The following is a 23,992-nucleotide window of genomic DNA, read 5'->3' on the forward strand; positions in this document are numbered from 1 at the left end:
AAGGTATTTATTTGAATTCAGTTGAAATCAATGGGCATTAGGTGCCTAAATACCTTTGAGGATCTGGGTCTAAGGTCACACAGAAGACTGCAGTGGAACAGGGAACTGAACCTGGATTATGGGAGTCTTAGGCTACAGCCCCCACCCCGGACCATCATTCTTGACACCCACTGAATGTCTTGCTACTTCTGTTTTGAACTGCCACACTACACAAAATCAAAAACAAAACAAGTTCTGTTTTTTCCTTATGTACATACCACACAGATTTTCTGAAGTTTCAGGGTGGCATAGGCAATTACTAAGATCTGAAACAGTACCACTGTGGCATGAGAGTTCTGCCATTGATTTAAATAGCAGCAGAGTCAGTCCCTTAATGAAGTAGCTTTTCTTATAGTGAATATATACAGATCTAAAAGTATCACTATATCCAGCTTATTCTCGCTTCCCCCAAACAATAAAATGCCTCTCTCTGTTCTTACAATATGACTTTCCTATGTTGAAAAACTACAAGTTATGAAACTATTACACACATTGTAGAGCTATTTATAAGCATCCTTAGGTCTGCTCCTGCCAGCTACAATAAGATGACTGTTAGCCCAAAACAAACAGTTGAAAGAGGAGTCCTTCTTTCTGACATGCCAAAAATTGAATGATCATGGAAATATTTACTGCTTCCCCCTAAGTGGTCCTCCCAGGACAGGGATGAATCTGCTGTGGTAGCGGTTCAGTGCTCTCCAGCTATCAAACCAACCCCTTTCAAAAGCACTAAACATTTTAAAACTTTAAACTTTACACCAGCATTTTGATTAACCCCATTAAATAAGTAATCGGAAAACCCGTTGTGTTAACAGATATTGCTATATTAGAAATTGTCTACTTTTCTCACTTAAAGCTGCTTCGAACTGTTACTACAGTTTTCATAGTATCACTACTTCCTAGCAGTAAATACAGTGAGAAGTGTTATGGGACATTTCAAGTTCTCATGGATGTTTACAATGTACTTGCAGAAAAAAAATGGGTGTTAAATTTTCTCCTCATACTATTTGGGCAGACAGTCTCCTTTGAACAGAGGAAGGATTGCACCTGACAGGCTGGTAAGCTACTATACTCTCACTGAAGTTCTAATCATTAAAAAGTTCTAGAGCAGTAGAATAAGAAAATCAGCAATAAGTAGTTATGAATACAGCTTAGATACGAGTTAAATATGAGTCAACAGAGTAACACTGTTGCAAAAAAAAGCAAACATCATTCTGGGATGTATTAGCAGGAGTGTTGTAAGCAAAACACGAGAAGTAATTCTTCCGCTCTACACCGCACTGATTAGGCCTCAACTGGAGTATTGTGTCCAGTTCTGAGCACCACATTTCATGAAAGATGAGGACAAATTGGAGAGTCTAGAGAAGAGCAACAAAAATGATTAAAGGTCTAGAAAACATGACCTATGAGGGAAGATCAAAAAAATTGGGTTTGTTTAGTCTTGAAAAGAGAAGACGGGTCATAACAGTTTTCAAGTACATAAAAGGTTGTTACAAGGAGGAGGGAGAAAAATTGTTGCTCTTAACTTCTGAGGATAGGACAAGAAGCAAGGGGCTTAAATTGCAGCAAGGGTGGTTTAGGTTGGACATTAGGAAAAACTTCCTGTCAGGGTGGTTAAGCACTGGAATAAATTGCCTAGGGAGGTTGTGGAATTTCTATCATTAGAGATTTTTAAGAGTAGGTTAGACAAACACCTGTCAGGGATGGTCTAGATAATACTTAGTCCAATACTTAGTCCTGCCATGAGTGCAAGGGACTGGACGAAATGACCTCTCAAGGTCCCTTCCAGTCCTATGATTCTAGATACAGATTACTAAAATTATGAGAGTGGATGTACTGTGTTCGTGGAAACAGGTTTCAGAGTGGTAGCCATGTTAGTCTGTATCAGCAAAAAGAACAAGGAGTACTTGTGTGGCACCTTAGAGACTAACATTTATTTGGGCATAAGCTTTTGTGGGCTAAAACCCACTTCATCGGATGCATGCAGTGGAAAATACAGTAGGAAGATATATATACACAGAGAACATGAAAAAAATGGGTGTTGCCATACCAACTCTAATGAGACTAATCAATAAAGATGGGCTATTATCATCTGGAGAAAACAAAACTTTTGTAGTGATCATCAGGATGGCCCATTTCAAACAGTTGGCAAGAAGGTGTGAGTAACAGTAGGGGGGAAATTAGCATGGGGAAATAGTTTTTACTTTGTGTAATGACCCATCCACTCCCAGTCTTTATTCAAGCCTAATTTAATAGTGTCCAATTTGCAAATTAATTCCAGTTCTGCAGTTTCTCATTGGAGTCTGTTTCTGAAGGTTTTTTGTTGGAGAATTGCGACTTTTAGGTCTGTAATTGAATAAATGAGTTTTGCATTTAGTTCTGCACGTGGTAAGGTCTGTAGATCACTCGTATTTCTTGCAGCAGAAAATTCCAGAATTTAGGTCCAGCACCTGTGAAAATTGTCTTCTACATTCCTGAGACTGCCTGCTGGTTAAGAGTTTGTTCTGATGGAATGCAGCCATCATGCAAGGTCACAGTTGCAGTGGAAAAGGTGCTTTCTCAGGTAGCAGTCCTAACCACATGAAGTCTTGACACTCAAAGTCCTCAAACTAGATACTTTTCAATGGGGAGTCAATACAGAGCACAGCACAGGGGGAGAAGTTTTCATGGTGACCCAGGTTAATAGGATACTGCATTCTGTAGTAATTGGGGCTTCTTTGAGGTATGTTTCAGTCTTAACTTGCAAGAATCAAACAAAGTCATAAATACATAATTAGTGTCCAGGCTAACATCTCATAGGTCATAGCCTATCTAATTTTCTGGACAATCATAAATGAAGTGACCATTGTTTGCCATGGTGGGCATTTGGGCATCCAAAACAGAGCCCAAAACTGCAGGCTAATCCAACAAACTGAATGATGTTATAGAAGAGCCAAGTTCTTCAGAACACTTCCATCTTATTGTAATTTCTATCTTAATTGGATACAGCTTTAGCCTGATGCTTTTCATTCAGGTGATTTTGCTGCCTCTGTATTGAGAAAGATAGTGCTGCTTAGACTGGACTGAAGGAGAGGTCATCTGCATATTACAGGTACTTCCCTGTTCTCAATAACTCTCACCCAACCTCATACAGATGTTGAGAAACTTGGGAGGACAGAGTCTTACAGGCTTTAGAGGAGGAGGAACAATTACCCATTGTGACCTTCTGAGGTCAGAAAAAAGAGGAATGTCATGAGCCATTTAAGGATGGTTGTGGTCACTTATGCAGCTTTTTAGAGCAGACAGGCTTATTTGGGTGATCAACAGTATCAACGATACTAATCAGGATTCATAGATTCTAGGACTGGAAGGGACCTCGAGAGGTCATCGAGTCCAGTTCCCTGCCCGCATGGCAGGACCAAATACTGTCTAGACCATCCCTGATAGACATTTATCTAACCTACTCTTAAATATCTCCAGAGATGGAGATTCCACAACCTCCCTAGGCAATTTATTCCAGTGTTTAACCACCTAGGAACTTTTTCCTAATGTCCAACCTAGACCTCCCTTGCTGCAGTTTCAGCCCATTGCTTCTTGTTCTATCCTTAGAGGTTAAGGTGAACAAGTTTTCTCCCTCCTCCTTATGACACCCTTTTAGATACCTGAAAACTGCTATCATGTCCCCTCTCAATCTTCTCTTTTCCAAACTAAACAAACCCAATTTTCAGCCTTCCTTCATAGGTCATGTTCTCAAGACCTTTAATCATTCTTGTTGCTCTTCTCTGGACCCTCTCCAATTTCTCCACATCATTCTTGAAATGCGGTGCCCAGAACTGGACACAATACTCCAGCTGAGGCCTAACCAGAGCAGAGTAGAGCGGAAGAATGACTTCTTGTGTCTCGCTCACAACACACCTGTTAATACATCCCAGAATCATGTTTGCTTTTTTTTTTTTTGCAACAGCATCACACTGTTGACTCATATTTAGCTTGTGGTCACTATAACCCCTAGATCCCTTTCTGCCGTATTCCTTCCTAGACAGTCTCTTCCCATTCTGTATGTGTGAAATTGATTTTTTCTTCCTAAATGGAGCACTTTGCATTTGTCTTTGTTAAACTTTATCCTGTTTAACTCAGACCATTTCTCCAATTTGTCCAGATCATTTTGAATTATGACCCTGTCCTCCAAAGCAGTTGCAATCCCTCCCAGTTTGGTATCATCCGCAAACTTAATAAGCGTACTTTCTATGCCAATATCTAGGTCGTTAATGAAGATATTGAACAGAGCCGGTCCCAAAACAGACCCCTGCAGAACCCCACTCATCATGCCTTTCCAGCAGGATTGGGAACCATTAATAACTCTCTGAGTACGGTTATCCAGCCAGTTATGCACCCACCTTATAGTAACCCCATCTAAATTGTATTTGCCTAGTTTATCGATAAGAATATCATGCAAGACCGTATCAAATGCCTTACTAAAGTCTAGGTATACCACATCCACAGCTTCTCCCTTATCCACAAGACTCGTTATCCTATCAAAGAAAGCTATCAGATTGGTTTGACACGATTTGTTCTTTACAAATCCATGCTGGCTGTTCCCTATCACCTTACCATCTTCCAAGTGTTTGCAGATGATTTCCTTAATTACTTGCTCCATTATTGTCCCTGGCACAGAAGTTAAACTAACTGGTCTATAGTTTCCTGGGTTGTTTTTATTTCCCTTTTATAGATGGGCACTATATTTTCCCTTTTCCAGTCGTCTGGAATCTCTCCCATGATTTTCCAAAGATAATAGCTAGAGGCTTAGATACCTCCTCTATTAGCGCCTTGAGTATTCTAGGATGCATTTCATCAGGCCCTGGTGACTTGCAGGCATCTAACTTTTCTTTTAATTGATTTTTAACTTTTTTTTTTATTTTATCTGCTAAACCTACCCCCTTCCCATTAGCATTCACTATGTTAGGCATTCCTTCAGACTTCTCGGTGAAGACCGAAACAAGGAAGTCATTAAGCATCTCTGCAGTTTCCAAGTTTCCGGTTACTGTTTCTCCCTCTTCACTGAGCAGTGGGCCTACCCTGTCTTTGGTCTTCCTCTTGCTTCTAATGTATTGATAAAATGTCTTCTTGTTTCCCTTTATTCCCATAGCTAGTTTGAGCTCATTTTGTGCCTTTGCCTTTCTAATCTTGTCCCTGCATTCCTGTGTTGTTTGCCTATATTCATCCTTTGTAATCTGTCCTAGTTTCCATTTTTTATATGACTCCTTTTTATTTTTTAGATTATGCAAGATCTCGTGGTTAAGCCAACGTGGTCTTTTGCCACATTTTCTCTCTTTCCTAACCAGCGGAATAGCTTGCTTTTGGGCCCTTAATAGTGTCCCTTTGAAAAACTGCCAACTCTCCTCAGTTGTTTTTCCCCTCAGTCTTGATTCCCATGGGACCTTACCTATCAGCTCTCTGAGCTTACCAAAATCTGCCTTCCTGAAATCCCTTGTCTCTATTTTGCTGTTCTCCCTTCTACCCTTCCTTAGGATTGCAAACTCTATGATTCCACGATCACTTTCACCCAAGCTGCCTTCTACTTTCAAATTCTCAATGAGTCCCTCCCTATTTGTTAAAATCAAGTCTAGAACAGCTTCCCCCCTAGTAGCTTTTTCAACCTTCTGAAATAAAAAGTTGTCTGCAATGCAGTCCAAGAATTTGTTGGATAGTCTGTGCCCCGCTGTGTTATTTTCCCAACATATATCCGGATAGTTGAAGTCCCCCATCACCACCAAATCTTGGGCTTTGGATGATTTTGTTAGTTGCTTAAAAAAAGCCTTATCCACCTCTTCCACCTTGTTATGTGGCCTGTAGTAGACTCCTAGCATGACATCACCTTTGTTTTTTACCCCTTTAAGCCTAACCCAGAGACTCTCAACACTTCCGTCTCCTATGTCCATCTATGAGCATGAATGTACTTCTATTGTCTAGATAAGTGGTGGTCATCCACCAGAGCATTAAATTTAATGGTGTGTCAGTACCATGTTATGTTCTGAAGCCTGCCAGTGAGATCGAAGATACTAGCAGCTAATGGGAGGCAGAAACTTTTTTTTGCTAGCTTCTCCCTTACCTTGCTTAGATAAGAGGTTAAAACTCAGTGCTATGTCTATGAGAAAAACTTTTTAAAATATGAAGACTGGGCTGATCTAAGGGTAGAGGTCTGCTTTGTGATTAGCAAGAGCAAAGCTTACTTAATAGTGACAGGCTCTGAAAGATGGTGCTTTTGCTTGGCCAAAAAGATGGGGTCTTAGACAAGGCTCTATTAGAGATGAAGAGGAGCCTGTGAGAGGAAGGAATTTAAGAAAAACACTTGCTATCATATAAAAAAATGCAGATTAATGTTCAGATAAGCATCTCACAAGTGGTTGTCATACAGCATCAGCACTGTTTGACTTTACCTTGCATCTTAAACAAACCTGGTCAGATACTCTTCAGAATGCTAGTAGGAATCAGATAATGCTTTGGGGTTCTACAGGACTGGTATCTTTGTACGCTATCTTGCAGAAGTCAAGAGTAGATAGTAGCCCATGCTGATCTGTGTTGTGATCTGGGAGTTTATACGGTCACTTTTCACAGTATAATTTTTGAAAAACAAAAGTTTACTTGGAATATTGAAATGCTAATAACTTATTTTTCCAGTTATACATTTGTGTGACAAGTCACGTGCACTAATAAAATAACCTGAATATTCAACTAGCTGCAATTAAGATAAAACACTAATACAGGTAAGATAAAACCTCTAATATATTGAAAATACAGCTCCTTTTAATGTTTTTATTTTGCCCATATACAGGTTGCCAGTATACAGCATAGCACTGACAACAGGCAGTGCAACACATTATATTGCATTTCTGTTGGCCAAAGAGTAAAACTAATATATAATAAAAAAGGTAATAGTGCATCAAAACTAGGGTTGACAGGTATCCACACACATCCCCTCACATACACTCAATTAAGAGCACAAGTTGAATCAAGTCATTCCTTAGAATTTTTGGTTGCAATACAGCTAATATAAACATAAGTTATAAAAAAGTACAGGTCATAGAAATGTTTACAAATAAGTTAATTTCAATATTCACATTAGAAAAATATACATTTGATATGATCAGTCTTTTCCAGAAGAAAGCATGTATAAATAAAACAGGTTTTTATATTTATGGCTCCACTTCACTTTACGAGAGCAAAATATCTTCACTTTGGCCATCTGCTTCCATTGCCAGTAGTGCTTCCACAGTTTCCAAAGGAACCCCCTCAGGGGTGCGAATGTGCATTGTAGTACCATCAGCATTAGTTACAATCACAATGCCTTCTGCTTGAGACAGAACAGCAGTACCTGGATGAGATAGAATAAGCCCATCTGCAGTCTGAATAAAGATCTGTTCCTGTCCCTGAGACAAGAATTCATGGCTCTCATCAGCAATCTCAAAGGCTACAGTTTCACCTACAGTAACTGCATTCTCTAGCTCATGTTGTCCAGCATGTTGTTCCTCTAGCCCACAAGAGAATTCATTCAAGTTTTTAATTGGACTTTCAAGATTCTCTTGAGTGGATATGGAGGTTTCCTGTACAGGATTCTGATGTGGGTCAGTTTGAGTCTTGTATGAATGGTCTACTGGCACAATGTTTGTTGAAAAGACTTTTTCAAGCTGCTGCATCTGATCAGCAATATCAGCATCAAGTTGTTCAGACTGTTCACTGGTAATAGTGTAACTCTGGTTTTCTTCATCTTGCTGAAGTTTCTGATATTTTCCATTATGATCAGTTCCTTCATTCATTGACAAGTTGGTACTCTGATTATCAATCACATCTTCCGATACCATGGAGCTACAAAATTCAGAACTTGTCAGTCTACCTGCTGTGTTCTCGTTTACAAAGTGTGCTTGAACAAATTCTTCTGGTGAGCTATCTGCCTCAGCATGCAACAATGCTTCAGTACATGGTGGAGATGTGTTACTTGTACTATCTGGTCCCTGTATACTTATGAGTTGAGAGCATTCCATTCTCATTTTCATGGACTGAAGGATATCTGAATTTTCAGTGTTAGTTCTAGCTTCTAAATCAAGTGATTTGTGTTGCTCCCCAGTATGCTTTGCACTTCCAGTTATGCAAGGAGTAATACCTCTGTCTTTGGAGAACACAACCATCCCATTTAGTGGATTAAAACCTGAACAGTTGGGGAAAAAAATGTTACAGCATGTTGTACAACAATATGATTTTGAACTCTCAAAAGTAATTTTCTACAAGCATCTTTCTAAGATTTTATCTAGTTTTCCCTCCATCAAGTAGCATTGGATTCTTAGAACAGAATTATGCTATTGCCCTATGAATAATGGTACAAAAATTATACTTTTCCAAGGAGTCTGAAGTATACTTCTACTCAGGCTCTAGAAGTAGCTCTGGTAGGTTCCATATTTATTCTCCCAATGGCTCCATATCAAATGACCTTAGTTTATAAGAAAAGGGTGGTGATGGGTTTTTGTGTCATAATCCTGAAAACAGGATCAAAGATATGCTGGGTTCTTTCCATCATGCACGTCACTAGTAATAAGAGATGCAACAGCAGGCCAAATTATGCCCCTTCTGGCACCTGTGCAACTTTGTTACCTTTAGTAGGTTTTCACTGGTATTGTCGATGGGACCTTTGTTACTGAGTTTGATTTTTTTACTAACACTGATATGCCAACTCATTCAATTTTAGCTGTTTCCTCTTCATGGTTAACAAGAGTCAAAACTTGTTTTTGTCATTAAGATATTGACTACATAGGAGACCTGTCAGGTAAGAAAGTGCCATTTTTATATGGTTTTAAAGTGGAGCTGCACCTTAAACTAGCACAAACCTTAGTGGAGGTGCTAATGAATCAGATACTGTTTCTTTATTGACTTTTTAAATAAATGGAAGTACAGCAGAAAATCCTCTTGTAAATGAAATAAGAGGAATGTGGTCTTGTAAGGGATACTTTAAAGGAGGAACAAGGAATATCTAAAAAAGTGAAAGGGAAGAAGGGGCAAAAATAAGCAAAAGCACAGAAGCTTGTACTAGTGGCAAAATAACAGCTATATGAAGAGAGGATAAAAAGGTGTAGTTCTTACACTGATTTTATCTACACTCTGACCAGCCCCATGTTCTGTCTTTTCTGTGTTTGTACAGTCCCTAGTACAATGGGGTCCTAGTCCATGATAGGGGCTCCTAGACACTATGATAATACAAATAAATAATATTCTTAACTCAGACTTCTCAGCTAAACTATCATTTAAGGACCTACAGAAACAAGTGCAAGACTAAGTTGAAGGCATGGTCATGACATCTTTAGAGACAACACAAGATAATGGAATTAACTGAACTGCACCAAAACAGAACAGAGTTGGTAAGTTAGAAGTTAAATGTTACCGTCTTTTGTAGTCAGTGTAGACAAGTTCCAGCTCTTTTCCTCTTCTCCATTTTGGCTAGCATAAACATTTTTCACATTCTCCAATATGCCTTCTACTCTGGTCCTTTTAGCTGATGGCAACAGTTCTTCATATGAACTCTGTCAATACAAAAACTAGCGGGTTTTAGATCACTTGCAGAAACAGACAATTTGTGATCTTTTCCAGTACTAAGTATAACATTACTCCCACCTACAACAGTTTTTCAAAGCTAGGGGGCCCTTAAAAAAATTCTAAACACAATCTAGAACTTTTTAAAATATGTTTTCTTGTCTTAGTTTTGATGTCTGTTTTAATAAACCTGGCCTTGCTTCACAATTTGAGGGATGGGTCTGAGAGAAGTCTCAGTAAGATCTGACACAGCTCACACAAGGAATACCTACTATAGAAGAAAATCTCTCCTCCCTCCCCTCTCCAGCTTCAGTAAAGGGCAGTGAACTCCCTGCCATGAGAAGTGAGAGTGGGGGTGGGAAGGCTGACAAGGTTACAAGTTTAAGCAGAGGCAGAAAAAAGGGAAGATGTTGCCATCAATCCTCTCTAAAGGCAGCTCTGAGGGCTCGTCTACACTACAAAATTAGGTCGACTTAATTTAGGTCGACCTACGGCCACCAGGGTAATTCAGTCGGCTGTTGGTGTCCACATTGCCCTCCTTCTGCCAGTGGAGCACATCCTCACCAGGAGCGCTTGCATCGACTAAAGTGGGGCATTGCGGGCACTGACAGCCAAGCATGGCACACTGACAGCCACTGGGGCTCACAGCTGGAGCCCCGGCCTCAGGGTAACAGCCCCAGCTGTGAGTCCAACTGGTTCAATTTCACAGCATGGAGCCTACTAGCAGTGATTGACATTGTCTATTTCACCGCTGTTATTGTCTCTGACTCAGAGCTGTAGTGCTCTGAGAACCCTGGGGGCTCAGCACTGGGCAAGGCTCACAGCTGGAGACAAGAAATTGGCCAGGCTCAATTTCACAAAACCAAGACTACCAGCAGTGAAATTGACATTCTTGTCAATTTCACGGCTTCAAGTTATAAGCAGGTGCTGCTGACAGAATGATAGCCAAGAGGTGATGTAAGTAACAGCGTCTGCATGGACACTGTGACCCTAACTACACCAACAGAAGTGCTACACCTCTCATGAGGTGGAGCTGTTATGTTGGTGTAGCAGGCCACTTACTTGGGCGGAAGCAGCATTCTAGTGTAGAAACTGACATAATTAGGTCAGCATAAGCTGCCTTACATCAACCTAACTCTGTGGTATAGAGTAGACCAAGCCTGAATTGAGGCTGCCATCAGAAGAGAGGAAACTATCTGCTCACTGCTATAGCCACAGGCAACAGATTAAATATGCTAATCTGATCCTCTCAGAAACAAATGGGCTGGTTTCACTCACCACTGTTAGTCACCTAATTAACTGCAGCACTCACTTCTCCCCCATTACTTAAATTTGCATGCTGGCCAGTCCACCTTTTTCAATCCAAGCTACTGTTCTCTTCCAATAGCATGATACTTCATGTCAACCTGCCAAATCCCACTTTAGACCAGGGGTTCTCAACAAAATGTTTGGTGGCCTCAGAGTGCGCCCATGAACTCTTGCTGGTGGCTGCTCTGACAAATTTTCCTAAAACACTTAATAATCTTTAGGAAAAACAAATAAATATACATATACATGTCCAAACCATTGCAATTTATGTAGGGGTTTTTTGCTGCCTCCCCTGCCCCCCCATGGAGCCTCCTGGCCCCCCAGACCTTGCTGCTTCCCCTCACTTCCCCCCATTGCCCCAAGCTCCCTTCCACAGCCTCGCACCCCAGGTTCATTCCACTCCTCCTCTCGACCACAACTCCCGGTAAAGCCAGCCCTGCTGAAGTACCACTGCCCTGGGCTGAAGCCCAGAGCCAGAGCCCCATGGGTAAAGTGGAGGAGGGGGCTGAAGCCCAGAGCCCAACACCAGAGCAGGGAGGGGGCTGAAGCCCACCCCCGGAGTCCCACAGATGAAGCTGGGCAGGAAGGTCGGGGAGGGGGGCAGCTGAATCCAGTCCCCCGGAGTAGCACATCCTTAATGAGGGAGTGAGGGCAAACACACTGAAAAGCAAAGCTCTTTACCTAGCTAATTTTGATATCTTTTCTTAAAGAAGTACCCTCCAATAAGATATTTCAGTGTTACTGACTCAAAACTCTGTTACATCTGGAAACATCACTTTAATAGAAGTCAGGTAACACCGTTGTGAATATTCAAGAAATAAATTATATTACCATATTTTAAGCAGCTTTAACTTGTTTATATATTAAATTCACAATTATTCTGTACCTCATTTGCTCGTTTTTTCCCTGATATCTCTGTAAACATCTGCTCACCAACTGTTTTAATTACACATTGTGTGGAAGAGTCTATAGCTTGTATCTTTTGTTTTCCAAGAAGCTTCTCTGTAATTCCTAGTGATTCAGCAACCTATAAAATAATTAGGGATGACAGAATGTAAGTGTGGTTTCTCCTACACCTAATATTTATATAGTCAAATACATTTCTAAAACTGATCTAGAAAGACATTCAACACTGGGGTCCACTCTATCAGAGAAAACATATATACAGCTTCTCAAGCTATTTTAGACTACAATAACTTCTACAATTAGCCGCCATTCAAATTAAGCATCTCCTATATAATAGCTAAAAGTAAAAATCAAGAAAAAAAATCAAGCTTAGAGCAAGAACTAGGAATGTAGGGGATATGGCACACAGGTCCCAAGTAAGTTACTGTACAGCAGAGTTTAACAAAGGACACTATAAAGGTTGTTCATGACTTAAAGAAGTTCTCCCAGTCTCTCTCTCTCTCTTTTTTTTTTTTTTAAATCCCTTTGTATCTTCAGACTCGGTACACATTCTCTTACCAATTTTTGCTCTATTTTGTGCACACATTGGTTTGTTAGTATAGGGTTTCTCATGAATGCTGGACTTTTTTTTTTTTTTATTAAATAAGCACATTACAGCATGTGTTAAAAAAAATCAAAGAATTATACATGGACTTTGCAAAGAGAAGCAAAAAAAGGTAGGTCAAATTTTGGGCCTACCAACCTTGACAGTGTCCCTTTAAACTGGTGCAATTTCATTTCTCCATAGAGGAAACATCATGATTGAGCAGTTACACGAGATAAAGTCAGATGAACACATGTAATAGTAATACAAGGCAAACTTTTGGTATATATTATGATTCTGCCATGATTTATTCTGAAAAACAAATATTCGATTAGCCAGTGCCAAAACTACATATTGTATTTCATTTTTACCCAGGATTATTCTATCTGTGAAATATGATTTCCTCTCTTCCCTTCCTCCCCTGGATTTTCCAGGTTTGTCCTGTCTTCTCTCCATCTCACTCAAATTAAGATCTTTGGAGCAGAGATTGTCTTTTGTGCCTTGTTAAATACTGATCATGTTGTTTGCACTTTAAAAGTTTTGCTAGCAGTAATATGTACAAAATATTGTGTTATTCACTACTGAAAATTCGACAGTGATACACCATTACTTGGAGAGAGTCATTTCATCCCAAGCATCAGAAACTGTAAGAGATGTGAGAGATTCCAATATAACGGTCTCTCTCACCCAATGCTAAGAAGTGGAGAAGTGTCTGGAAAAATTGAACTCTTTACCCCAGCACAAATTTGTATTATGATCTGCACAAACAAGCATTAAAAACTGAAAAAGCTATTAAAGAACTAATCTTTGTTGTATTACATGCCTCAGTTTGATTATGTTCTGTTAATGAGCTTGCTGAATTTATACTTTCATTGAAATATTAAAAATAAATAAATTTTCAAATGGTTCAATTATAGGGTATCTTTAAACTGTAATGTTTACTTGAAAATAAACTTTGGCAAATATAATGGATTTGTCTGCAGGGGGCTCTTTGCATCTCTGTCAGATCCTCAAATACCACTTATTTTAGCTCATCCCCAAGGTCCTCATGTGGTGGCCACTTCCTTTCTAGCCAAACATGGGATGGGATTCTGTTAATGCTACTGTCCATCAGAGATTATGTTGAGTCACCAAAGTACCCCTGGGCAGCAAAGCATAGCTTCACACTATTCTAAGCACCTGGGGTTTTGATTTGCATTTTGTAGTCAGCTATCAACTAAGGCTGTGGTTTAATCAAATATTTTCTATTACTAATCAAATTCCAAAAGATAAATATTTTTTAATCTTTTGGTATGTGTTCTTCAGTTTACACTTTATCTCCATTTTCTCTTACCAGGAAGTTGTTTTTCTGTTCACTTATGCTATATACTGCTTAGCAAGAGAGAAAACCATTGCTGAACATCCCCAAAGAACCCCCCTCCAAAATGTGTCCTCTTACCTTGGGATCTTTTATTTCCATAGGCTGCTGATAACTCAGAAAATCAGAATTACTGAAATGGTCTTGAGACATTTTCTTTACCATATTATGTAACTCTTCAAATTCTCTATAAACATCTGGAAAAAAGGCTTTTGCTGGGTAACCTTTTTCAACCTAAATGGAAATAAGCAAGAATATTAAACATGAAATCTAATTCAATCAGCAACATATAGATTTGTTTTGCCTAGCACTTTTTTCAATCCTCATTTTATTAATCTTACCAATCAGTCCAGAAAAGAAAGGACTGTGGAATCTTCAGAAATAACACTGATGAAGCAGGCAGCAAAAATTAAAAGTATAATCTGGCAAACTATCAACCTTTGACTACATGAGACTCAAGGGTGAACTCTAAAATGTCTTCAGCCTTCATATGTCTAACATCGAACTAAGATTAATTCCCAGAGAAGTTTTCATGGTGTACCTGAAAGATAAAATCTCCAATAATTTAATATACGTACATGATGAGAAAAGCTCACCTTCATCAGTAGAAATTCATACACAGTAACAAGCTTTGTCAGGCGGGGAAGAGCCAGCTCCATTAAATCTTCATTGTCACATTGTTGGATTAGCTGGTAAAGACCAAAATAGTTTCTTTAGGGGGGGACCCAATATATGCTAATCATCCCTTAATTCATAATGTAAAAAATCTCAGTTCTGCACTATAGGACACAATAGTCACTATCAAAGAAATGGCACGTGGTAAGGATCAATTCACTTTCCTTTACAGGATCAATAAAATTAAGTGGCTTTAAGAATAAATCTAAATTTAAAGATCTGACCAGAAAAGTTAAGAAGAGTATGGTCCAGCCTTTCGACACAAGCAGTTAATGATCAGTCTCAGTAACAATTGTGCGCTCATATGAAAAGAAAAGTAGATCTTAATGAATTAAGCAAATAAGCACAACCATAAGCTCAAACCACAGTAATGTGCAGGAAGCTCAGAAAAACATGACAATTACTTAGATTGTAAGAAAAATATTTTTAGAAAAAGGTGGACTCCTTTTTATTAGACAGAATTTTTATATATTAATAGAGACACATAGTAGCAGTGGCAGTACTAATTATTTTTCCCCAAAACAGAGCCAAGAGTGCATCAAATTACTAAGAGGCCAATAACTATTATCCACAGGGCCAGTTTCTTAAAAAAAAAAAAAAAAAAAATCTATATCTTTTACCAATAACTTGATTTATATGTTTTGCTTAAAAACTTATTTAAAATTTCACTTTGGTATTTAAATAACCCCCAGGCCTCCTCATTTTTGCACATACATGTCTAGCTATATGTCAAACATACAGCAGCTCCTTGGAGAGCACATCCTCACTACATTTTGATTAAATTTATCAGATTTTGGCACCAGGCAAGGAAAAACTGTACATATGAAATAGTTGTAGAAGGGAACTGTACCTCTTTTAGTCCAGCTTTTCTTCTAAATATGATGTGTTCTGTTGACACATTACTAAGCGACTTAGAAGGGGACCGACCAGGTCTATTAAGTCTTCCTGAACACACTGATCTTCCAGTCATCCTCGGTCGGCCACGTCTTTTAGGTCGTCTGGGTCTTCCAGGTCCATTTGGCATTCCAGGTCCCCAATGTACTAAACCAGTCTCATTTTGTTGTGCTGCCAACAAAGGTCTGTCTGTTGCAGATTTACCAGTCTTTATTAAAAAAATATACAATAATCATTAAAACACTCTCCCTCCCTCAATATGCTGCTGAGAAAATCTCAGTTTAAAATATTTAGCGAAATTATTCAACCAAATGCTCTGAGAATCCCTAAGCTCTCTTTGCCAGAAACTGGGAATGGACAACAGGGCAATCACTTGATTGCCTATTCTGTTCATTCCCTCTGAAGGGCTTGGCATTGGCCACTGTTGGAAAACAGGACACTGAGCTAGATGGACCATTGGACTGAACCAGTATGGCCATTATCTTCTTAACTTCAAGTTAGTTTCATTTACTATGCAATTGCAGTATTGTTAGATATGAGTAAGTACAGCTGCATGAATATTTGCAGGATTAAATCAGGAAGAGGCTAGGGACACAGCTGGTTCTGTAATTTGTTGTCACTATTTGTAATGTTAGTTCTCCTGCTGATCCATTAAGTACAATACACAGAACAAAGGGAATTTGATCATAAACAAGAGCAGCCTATGGTCTTGTCAAAGAGCTGCTTGATTCAAAGAGGGTATCTTATTTTAAAAGAGAAAATAAAATGGTTTTATATTATTAATTTAGATTTAAAAATAGCATAATAGATCTAAACAAAAAGCTCTAGTTGCCTTGATGGTTAGTTTTACAATTTCATAATGATCAATCAGCAGCATAGGCGCCGACTTCCCCTCTGCCCGGTGGGTGCTCAACCCCCCACCCCGACCCCACCCCTGCACTATCCTTGCCCCGCCCCCATTCCACCCTTTCCCTTCCCACCCCCATTCCACCCCCTTCCCCCAAGTCCCTGCCGCACCTCTTCTCCGCTTCGTCCCCCGAGCGCGCCGCGTCCCCACTCCTTCCCCTCCCTTCCGGAAAGTCCTAAGCACCAAACAGCTGTTAGGCGGCGGATGAGGAGCGGGAACGGAGTGTGCTCGGGGAGGGGAAGGAGGCGAGGAGCTTGGCTGTTAGGTGTGGAGCACCCGCTAATTTTTCCCTATGGGTGCTCCAACCCTGGAGCACCCACAGAGTCAGCGCCTATGCTTAGCAGTATTAAGTTCATATATGAATAACAGACTCAATGCAGCAGCAGCATTAAACAATCAAATGGAAGGAAACAAATTAACTCAGCCAGCCAGAATACCAAAGAAACTATCCACTATTCCAGAAACATACCTTCAGCTTTCCCCCAAAATCCTGTCAAATAAACAGTTCTGCAGTGAGCCCAGGAAGTCATCAAGTTCAGGCTATCCTAAATTTTGTGTTTCCCTATTTTTAAGAACGTAAGAACAGCCATACTGGGTCAGACCAAAGGTCCATCTAGCCCAGTATCCTGTCTTCTGACAGTGGCCAATCTCAGGTGCTCCAGAAGGAATGAACAGAACAGGTAATCATCAGGTGATCCATCCCGTCACCCATTCCCAGTTTCTGGCAAACAGAAGCTAAGGACACCATCCCTGCCCATCCTGATTAATAGCCACTGATGGACCTATCCTCCATGAATTTATCACATTCATTTTTGAACCCTGTTATAGTCTTGGCCTTTGCAACATCCTCTGGCAAAGAGTTCCTCAGGTTGACTGTGCGTTGTGTGAAGAAATACTTCCTTCTGTTTGTTTTAAACCTGCTGCCTATTAATTTCATTTGGTGACCCCTAGTTCTTGTGTTATGGGAAGAGTAAATAACACTTCCTTATTTACTTTCTCCACACCAGTCATGATTTTATATACCTCTATCATATCCCCCCCCCCCCCCCCGTTGTCTCTTTTCCAAGCTGAGAAGTCCCAGTCTTTTTAATCTCTCCTCATACGGAAGCTGTTCCATACCCCTAATCATTTTTGTTGCCCTTTTCTTAGCCTTTTCCAATTCCAATATATCTTTTTTGAGATGGGGTGACCACATCTGCATGCAGTATTCAAGATGTGGGCATATCATGGATTTATATAGAGGCAATATGATATTTTCTGTCTTCTTATCTTATCCTTCTCTTAATGATTACCAACATTCTGTTTGTCTGCCGCTGCACATTGAGTGGATGTTTTCAGAGAACTACCTACAATGACTCCAAGATTAGTGGTAACAGATAATTTAGACCCCATCATTTTATATGTATAGTTGGAATTATACTCCAATGTGCATTACTTTGCATTTATCAACACTGAATTTCATCTGCCATTTTGTTGCCCAGTCACCCAGTTTTGTGAGATTCCTTTGTAACTCTTCGCCGTCTGCTTTGGACTTAACTATCTTCAGTAGTTTTGTATCATCTGCAAATTTTGCCACTTCACTGTTCACCCCTTTTTCCAGATCATTTTTTAAAACTGTTGTTGTGGTCTCAATACAAACAAAGTCAAGCTATTTAAGCAACAGTAAACAATGGATATGCAGGAATACAATATTCACTACACCAAAAGAAGTTACAAAAATATAAATTTTCAAAAATGGTCTCAAAGCTATCCTAGAAAAAAGATGGCAAAACAGAGTCCAAGAATCTCTCACTGAAAGCCACTTCCCCTAGCTAGCTAGAATATTAAAATGAATGTCCTAAAGATTCATGTGATCAGGCGGTTTATAAATATCTTCAAATGGTAATTAATGTTACAATAATTCAAGTGTCCTCTCAGTTCTATAAACGCATCTTAGTCCTAACCTTCAATACCTCCTGCTTACGTTCCAACAATAGCCCCCCTCTTTGCACAGACTTCCCAAATTGAGTGCAGTGTTACCTATAGACTAGATGCAAATTACCAAACTCATTCAACTGCGACTGAAGTTTTTAATTTGAAGTGTGGGTCATGGGTGCTATTCTTCCTCCATAATCTACCTGTATTGATAATCCTCTTAATGTTTCTCGATAATCATAACTGACAATGGCTTATGGCCAACAATATAGCTATCTGGCAGGACAGAAAGACAAAATCTAGCCTGGTGACTCAAGCAGCCACAATAATTAAGTCGATTTATAGACTAGTAAGTCATTAAGTTACCAAGGGGAAATTTTGTGTGGCTCATATTTGTCAGATAGAAATTTCACATTTTCTGTAGCACTATATTCAGCCAATCAACAGTCCTAAAGATTTTATGGCAAAATAAATTCAAAAGACCACTTTTAGGTTTTTCTTAAGTCCCCATCACCACAATATACAAATACTGCACAGGCAAATTAGATCTATATAATGAGTCAGTTAACTTCATGGAGCTTTCTGTTCTTTTTCCTCCCCAAGTTGTAGAAAACTCTGCTTTTTGTTTGTAATTATCTACTAACCTTATGTCATGTCTCAGGCTACCCACATTCACACTTCTGGAAACAACATCACATTCACAAAAACGCAACAAATATAACATTGCCGCATCCAAAAGAACAGTCTTCCTAAAAAGGCAGTTGTGATACAATTATAGCTCCACTGTTTACAGTGGAGACTTTCTTTTGCAGCAAGAAGGCTACAAAGACCATTCATTTCTATTGACAAATGCACTTTACTATGAAATGGACAGTTTAAAACCAGTTTCTTGGAACCTCTCCAACTGAAACTACTTACATTTTTCTAACGCAGGGAATTGTATTCTACCTACACTAGATTTCCCTCTATAGTTTCAATTGCAGAAGTTATGCTTCACTTCCAACAGTACACTATATAGCATAGCTGTCCACGGACAGCTGAGTTTCAACCCAGCAGAGGCTGTATTTCAGTGATGGGTCAAACTGACTCCTGAATATAGAAGATGGTTGGGGTTTTTTAAGCCTTTTAAAATGAAATATACATAAACCACAGAGTGTTTTTTCCTTATGTCAATGCTGAGAAATAAGCGAGGTTAATTACAAAGTCTAAATCTTATTCTCCCCCAGCAGGTCACTAAATTTTTTTGTTCGTTTGTTGTTTATTTTAAAACTTAACCAATGGTCATACATATTTATTGCAGTTTCAGACAAGCAGATTGCAACTTTTCCTAATTCATTCCTATTCTCTTTTGGCCATGCACATAGGCCACTACCTTCAATCTATGTAAAGAATTCCTATTGCCAGCAATAGGAATTCAGTATATGAATTAGTGTAGAATAAGGTTCTAAAATTGCAATAATGTTGGAGTGAAATTGCCTTTATATTGTTTATGAAACTGCATATTATGCAGAAAGCAAACTACTACTTTACCTGTTGCTCACTCTGTGAAGAAGCAGTTTCTTCCAAACCAATAGCTAGTGAATTTTCATTATTTAAAGTGACAGCAATTGGTTGCGAGAGTGCCAGACTCAGAGTTTCATCATCTGCTCCTCCAGAAATATCCAGAAACACACTTCTATTAGTTTTATTCATTGAGACTTTTTGCTGTGTAGACTCCAGTTGTCCATGACCTGGATTAAGTTTATAATGTCGTGCTAATCCTCCATTTCCTATGTAGGATTTTTCACAAGTCTGACATTTAAACATTTTGGGCTTTAGGTTATAATTCAAAGGATTGAATAATGCATCCATTCCCTTTGCTTTCCCCTCATCGTCATCTTCTATGCTTAGTTCAGCATAGTCATCAGAATCAGACTGATGACCATCGGCCAAATCCTCTGTTTTAATGAATTTATAATCTTTCGCTTTATATTTTGGAGGGCGTGAAATCCGTCCACAACGAGTCTTCACTTTCAAAGACTTTTTTAGCTTTAGTTCTTCTTTTTGCTTTTTCTCAAGGCTCGAGATAAGAGTATTTGCTGAACTGGCTGCCACCAAAGTAACATTTCGAGACTCCGTAGCAGACACTGTGGCACATGTAGTTTTTTGTCCATTCAGTGCCTGGTGTGTGGGAATCTTATTCACTGACACTGGTCCATCAGGGGCTAAAGGTCTCTGCACAAGTAGCTGAACTGGAGGCTCAGAAGAACTATGCAAGAAAAACTGTTGCTGCTCAGTTCCTGTTACAGGCTGTATCCTAATAATCTGGGGGTTAATAATATTAAGTCTAGACAGACCAGAATTCCTACCAACTGGCTGACTCGGTGTTATAGCTTTGGACTGGACTTCTGCAACAGGTGGCACTGGCTGTTCATTTTCCTTCATCTGCCCCGGCTGCACTTGAACACAAATGGCTTCTAATTGCTTTAGGGGGAAAAAAGTTGAAAATGTAAAAGTACAATATTATTTATCAAGATTTTACATCTTTGTGTATAAGACCTTCAAGTGAAACATGAAGAAACTAGATACATCATCCAGTTTTCTTACAACACTCAAGGAACATATTTCCTTCCTTCCAGCTACTAAATTATCATACAGTTCCATTTGTTGCTCAGATAAGGAATTTCAGTTTACTTTGTATATCAGATCACTGTTTTATTTTTAATGTCCATCAACCATGAATTTAGTTGTCAAAAACTAAGGAATAATTTCTGCAAATGGATCCGTTGGGCAGAGCCCTGTTGAAGTCAATAAGGGTTCACCTGTGCAGATTCAGTTGCAAGCTCTAGACCTAGGCTGTGAATTTGTAAACTGAATAAGCACATCTCACCCACAGGACAACTACTGTCTATTAATTTTGCAGGCCAAGTATTAGGCCACAGTTATACCCTAATAAATGCACAGTTCAAAAATCCTTAAGATGATATAAGCAACTCAGGCCTCTGGCCTATCACCTCCTGTCTGTCCTCCTCTCCCCACCCTATTTATTTATTGTTTTGTTTTTTAAAAATCACACCACAGGGATAGCAAGGGACTGAGGAAGAGTCAAAGCCTGTCTATTGCCTCTTACTTGAAAAGTGTCCATTTCTCTAGCTGCAAACCATCCATCAAAGCACTTAAGCACATGCCAAAGTGCAAGCACACAAATAATCCCTCTGATGCTGTGAAAACACATGCTTAAGTGCTTTGCTAGATCAAGGCCTAAATGCACAGCTCTCCACTTAAAGGAAAGTCTACAAGTTAATTGCTTCTAGTTGGCAAATAATCCCTCTCCCCCCTCCCCCAATTAAGCAAATACTATCCCCAAAGAAAAGGCTCATTATTATTGTTTGTATTACAGTGATGCCCAGAAACTCTAATCATGGACCAGGATCTCACTGTGCTAAGCACTGTATGAAAGGACAGAAAAAAAAAAAAAAAAAAAAAAAGGTAGTCCCTGCCCCAAAGACCTGACAGTCTAAATTCAGTCCAGACTTCTAATTTCAAACTTCAAATGTTTCTATTATAACACCTGTTCAAGAGTGTGAACAGAGATTTTTCTGTTTTTAAAAACAGTCTTCCATAATACAAACACAGCTGAATGAATATTACTCACTTTAAAAAAAAAAAAAGTTACTGTTGGGCAAGAACCAAACATGGAAAATCTTACCCCAAAAGGAAAATATTGGGAAAGTTAAAGAGTGCATGAAAACAAAAGTTATAATAGAAACAGCTTTAAAATCTCAAGTATAGCAGGCAGCCACTGTAATAAAAAAACCAAAACACCTATAGATCAATGAGCTAGCACAAACTAAGTACCCCAAACATTCAGTTGCTAGATACGCTAGACTGACAGGTTACATTGGCCTAGTCGCTGTAAAGTAGTTCTTCCAAATCATGTTGGACAACTGTGCTTATTCTGCCAGACTAGAACATAGGTCACGCTGACCAGCGCCTGTCACCTCCATTCAACAGTATACACTCTACCTTGTTAGAAACAGAGCTGCTCTCAACATCAGTGTTCCAACTATTAGACTGGAGAAATCTAATTCCAAGGCAGGTTAAACTGATCAGGAAATTAGGGTCAGCAGTAGAACTAGTGCAATAGCACTCAGCAGTTTCATCACTGAGAACGGGCCATGACTATTCAATGTTCAGCACATTCTAGTTCCCAGGCCCAATTCTATACTTTCCCATTCACTTGACCCTTGGCTTTCCAAAGACATTCCCTCTTCCCCTTTGTTTACCTTGTGTACAAGGCACCTGGTGGTACCGATAGTTTTGCCCTGCTGAAGGGCAACCTGCTGGGCCACATTCTGCAACTGCTGTGCTGCATTGTGCATGATACTGGTCACCGGCTGGGACCCGGAGGCAGCAGTCAGGCTACAGCTCTGTGGTGAACTGCTGAACCCTGATGCTGGGGGCATGAGGCCAATCTCCTGGGGTAGCGAGTACCCCCCAGCTCGGGGAGGAGGCAACAATAAGGATCCAATGCCAGCTCCAGAGGCGGGAAGAAGGGGCGGTGGAGGCTGCTTCTGGGCCCTGCTCACTTGTTCGATGACCCTCTGCAGCTCCTCGGGGGCCAGGGGCGTCGCTGTGGCCTGCTGGCCGGGAGGCTGAGCCAGTGGCTCGGCCTGACTCCTCTCCGCAGGCAAATTCCCCGGCAACCCAACTTCCTGGTTCTCGGTCGCCGCCGCCACCAGCTGCTCCTCCGCGCTCAGCTCAGCCCCCTGCACCAGGCTCCCACCCGGCTCCAGGTAGAGGGCGGTGCCGACGGCGGAGGAGCTGGCAGCCAGGCTCTGGGCCAACTCCTCGGTCACCGCCAGCACCTCCGATCCCTCCTCGGTGGGGGATCCAGCCTCCAGAGGGCCCAGCAGGCCCCCGCCCTCCTCAGGCTCCAGCGGACCCAGCAAGTCACCCCTGGCCGCGACCGCCCCGGGGGGATACCCAGGTCCCAGCAGGCCAACCCTCTCCCCGGCCGCCGCGCTGTGGCGAGCCCCGCGGGCAGCGGCCGGTCCGGGGGGCTCTTCCTCAGCAGGAGACGGCGGCGATGCCACCGTCGCGCTCTCTCCGCCCCCATCCTCGGGAGCCGCCATCTTGGCAGCTGTCGGGGGGCGGGAGACGCATTCGGCCCCCAGGTCTTAAAGGTGCGGAGCGAACCTACAGGAACCGGCAATGCGGGAGCCAATGGGGGCCGCTGCTGTGGGCTGGACACGTCATCATGGAAGGGGCGTGGTCATATGGACGGACCGGGGCCCAGGAGGGACAAGACACTTTCGAAAGCGTTTTCCTGTGCGATGGTGCTCAGTGTAGTACAGTTGAATTCGGTATACACTCATTCAACAGTATAGTTAGTGCAATTCAATTCAGTGCAACACCCGCAAGTAGAATTCAAAACAGAGCAACCCATAGGGCGTCAGTACGTCTGTATAGACAGATTTGATACACCATGGGATAGACAAAAAGCATCTGAAACTGATTACAGTGCTTTTAAAAGTAAAAATAAGGGGTGGGGGAAGATCTCAAGCCTTTTTTTGTAAAGTAAATTGTATCCAAACCAGATGTCAGCCTGTTTTCTGAAAAACACAAGATATAATCCCCCGATTAAGGGGTTTTAATGGAAATGCCAAGTCAACTTTACCCACAAAGGTATTACCTCACTGTTTTAACATTTTGGCTCTGATCCTGCAAAGATGTATGCATGTGCTTACCCTCAAATCTATGGGATTAGGTACATGCATAATTTTTTTCAATGAGCAGCACTCTGAGTCTACCCTGACTTTTAACCATTTCATTGGGAATGTTTTCTTCAATTTTTTCATTTGAAGTAGGGCAGTTT

The 23,992-nt window shown here is 40.5% G+C and overlaps 1 protein-coding gene across 2 annotated transcripts; it reads right to left on the reverse strand.

Moving 5' to 3' along the window:
* Positions 1 to 6,797: 6,797 nt before the first annotated feature.
* Positions 6,798 to 23,350, reverse strand: ZNF839 (zinc finger protein 839). 2 transcript variants are annotated; one of them, XM_034768534.1, is made up of 8 exons: positions 22,401 to 23,350; positions 19,666 to 20,598; positions 15,271 to 15,522; positions 14,342 to 14,434; positions 13,827 to 13,979; positions 11,786 to 11,926; positions 9,443 to 9,581; positions 6,798 to 8,218 (listed from the first exon to the last, which is right to left on the reverse strand). In XM_034768534.1, exons 1-8 carry the CDS (start codon positions 23,247 to 23,249, stop codon positions 7,227 to 7,229), a joined length of 3,552 nt encoding a protein of 1,183 aa, XP_034624425.1. In that variant the 5' UTR covers positions 23,250 to 23,350; the 3' UTR covers positions 6,798 to 7,226. The 2 variants fall into 2 exon arrangements, with proteins under 2 accessions (XP_034624425.1, XP_034624426.1); XM_034768535.1 differs by lacking the exon at positions 14,342 to 14,434.
* Positions 23,351 to 23,992: the final 642 nt, after the last annotated feature.

The sequence above is a fragment of the Trachemys scripta genome, chromosome 4, assembly GCF_013100865.1.
Source record: "Trachemys scripta elegans isolate TJP31775 chromosome 4, CAS_Tse_1.0, whole genome shotgun sequence".
NCBI lineage: Eukaryota > Metazoa > Chordata > Testudines > Emydidae > Trachemys > Trachemys scripta.

What these genes read in the sequence shown, in the direction of transcription:
- ZNF839 (XM_034768534.1), bottom strand. Translation starts at nt 23,249, where the DNA reads ATGGCGGCTCCCGAGGATGGGGGCGGAGAGAGCGCGACGGTGGCATCG. An exon ending in GAAAAGCTGGACTAAAAGAG is followed by an intron (nt 14,435 to 15,270) that starts GTACAGTTCCCT and finishes GGTCTTTACCAG; the next exon opens with CTAATCCAACAATGTGACAA. An exon ending in TGGAAATAAAAGATCCCAAG is followed by an intron (nt 11,927 to 13,826) that starts GTAAGAGGACAC and finishes ATTATTTTATAG; the next exon opens with GTTGCTGAATCACTAGGAAT.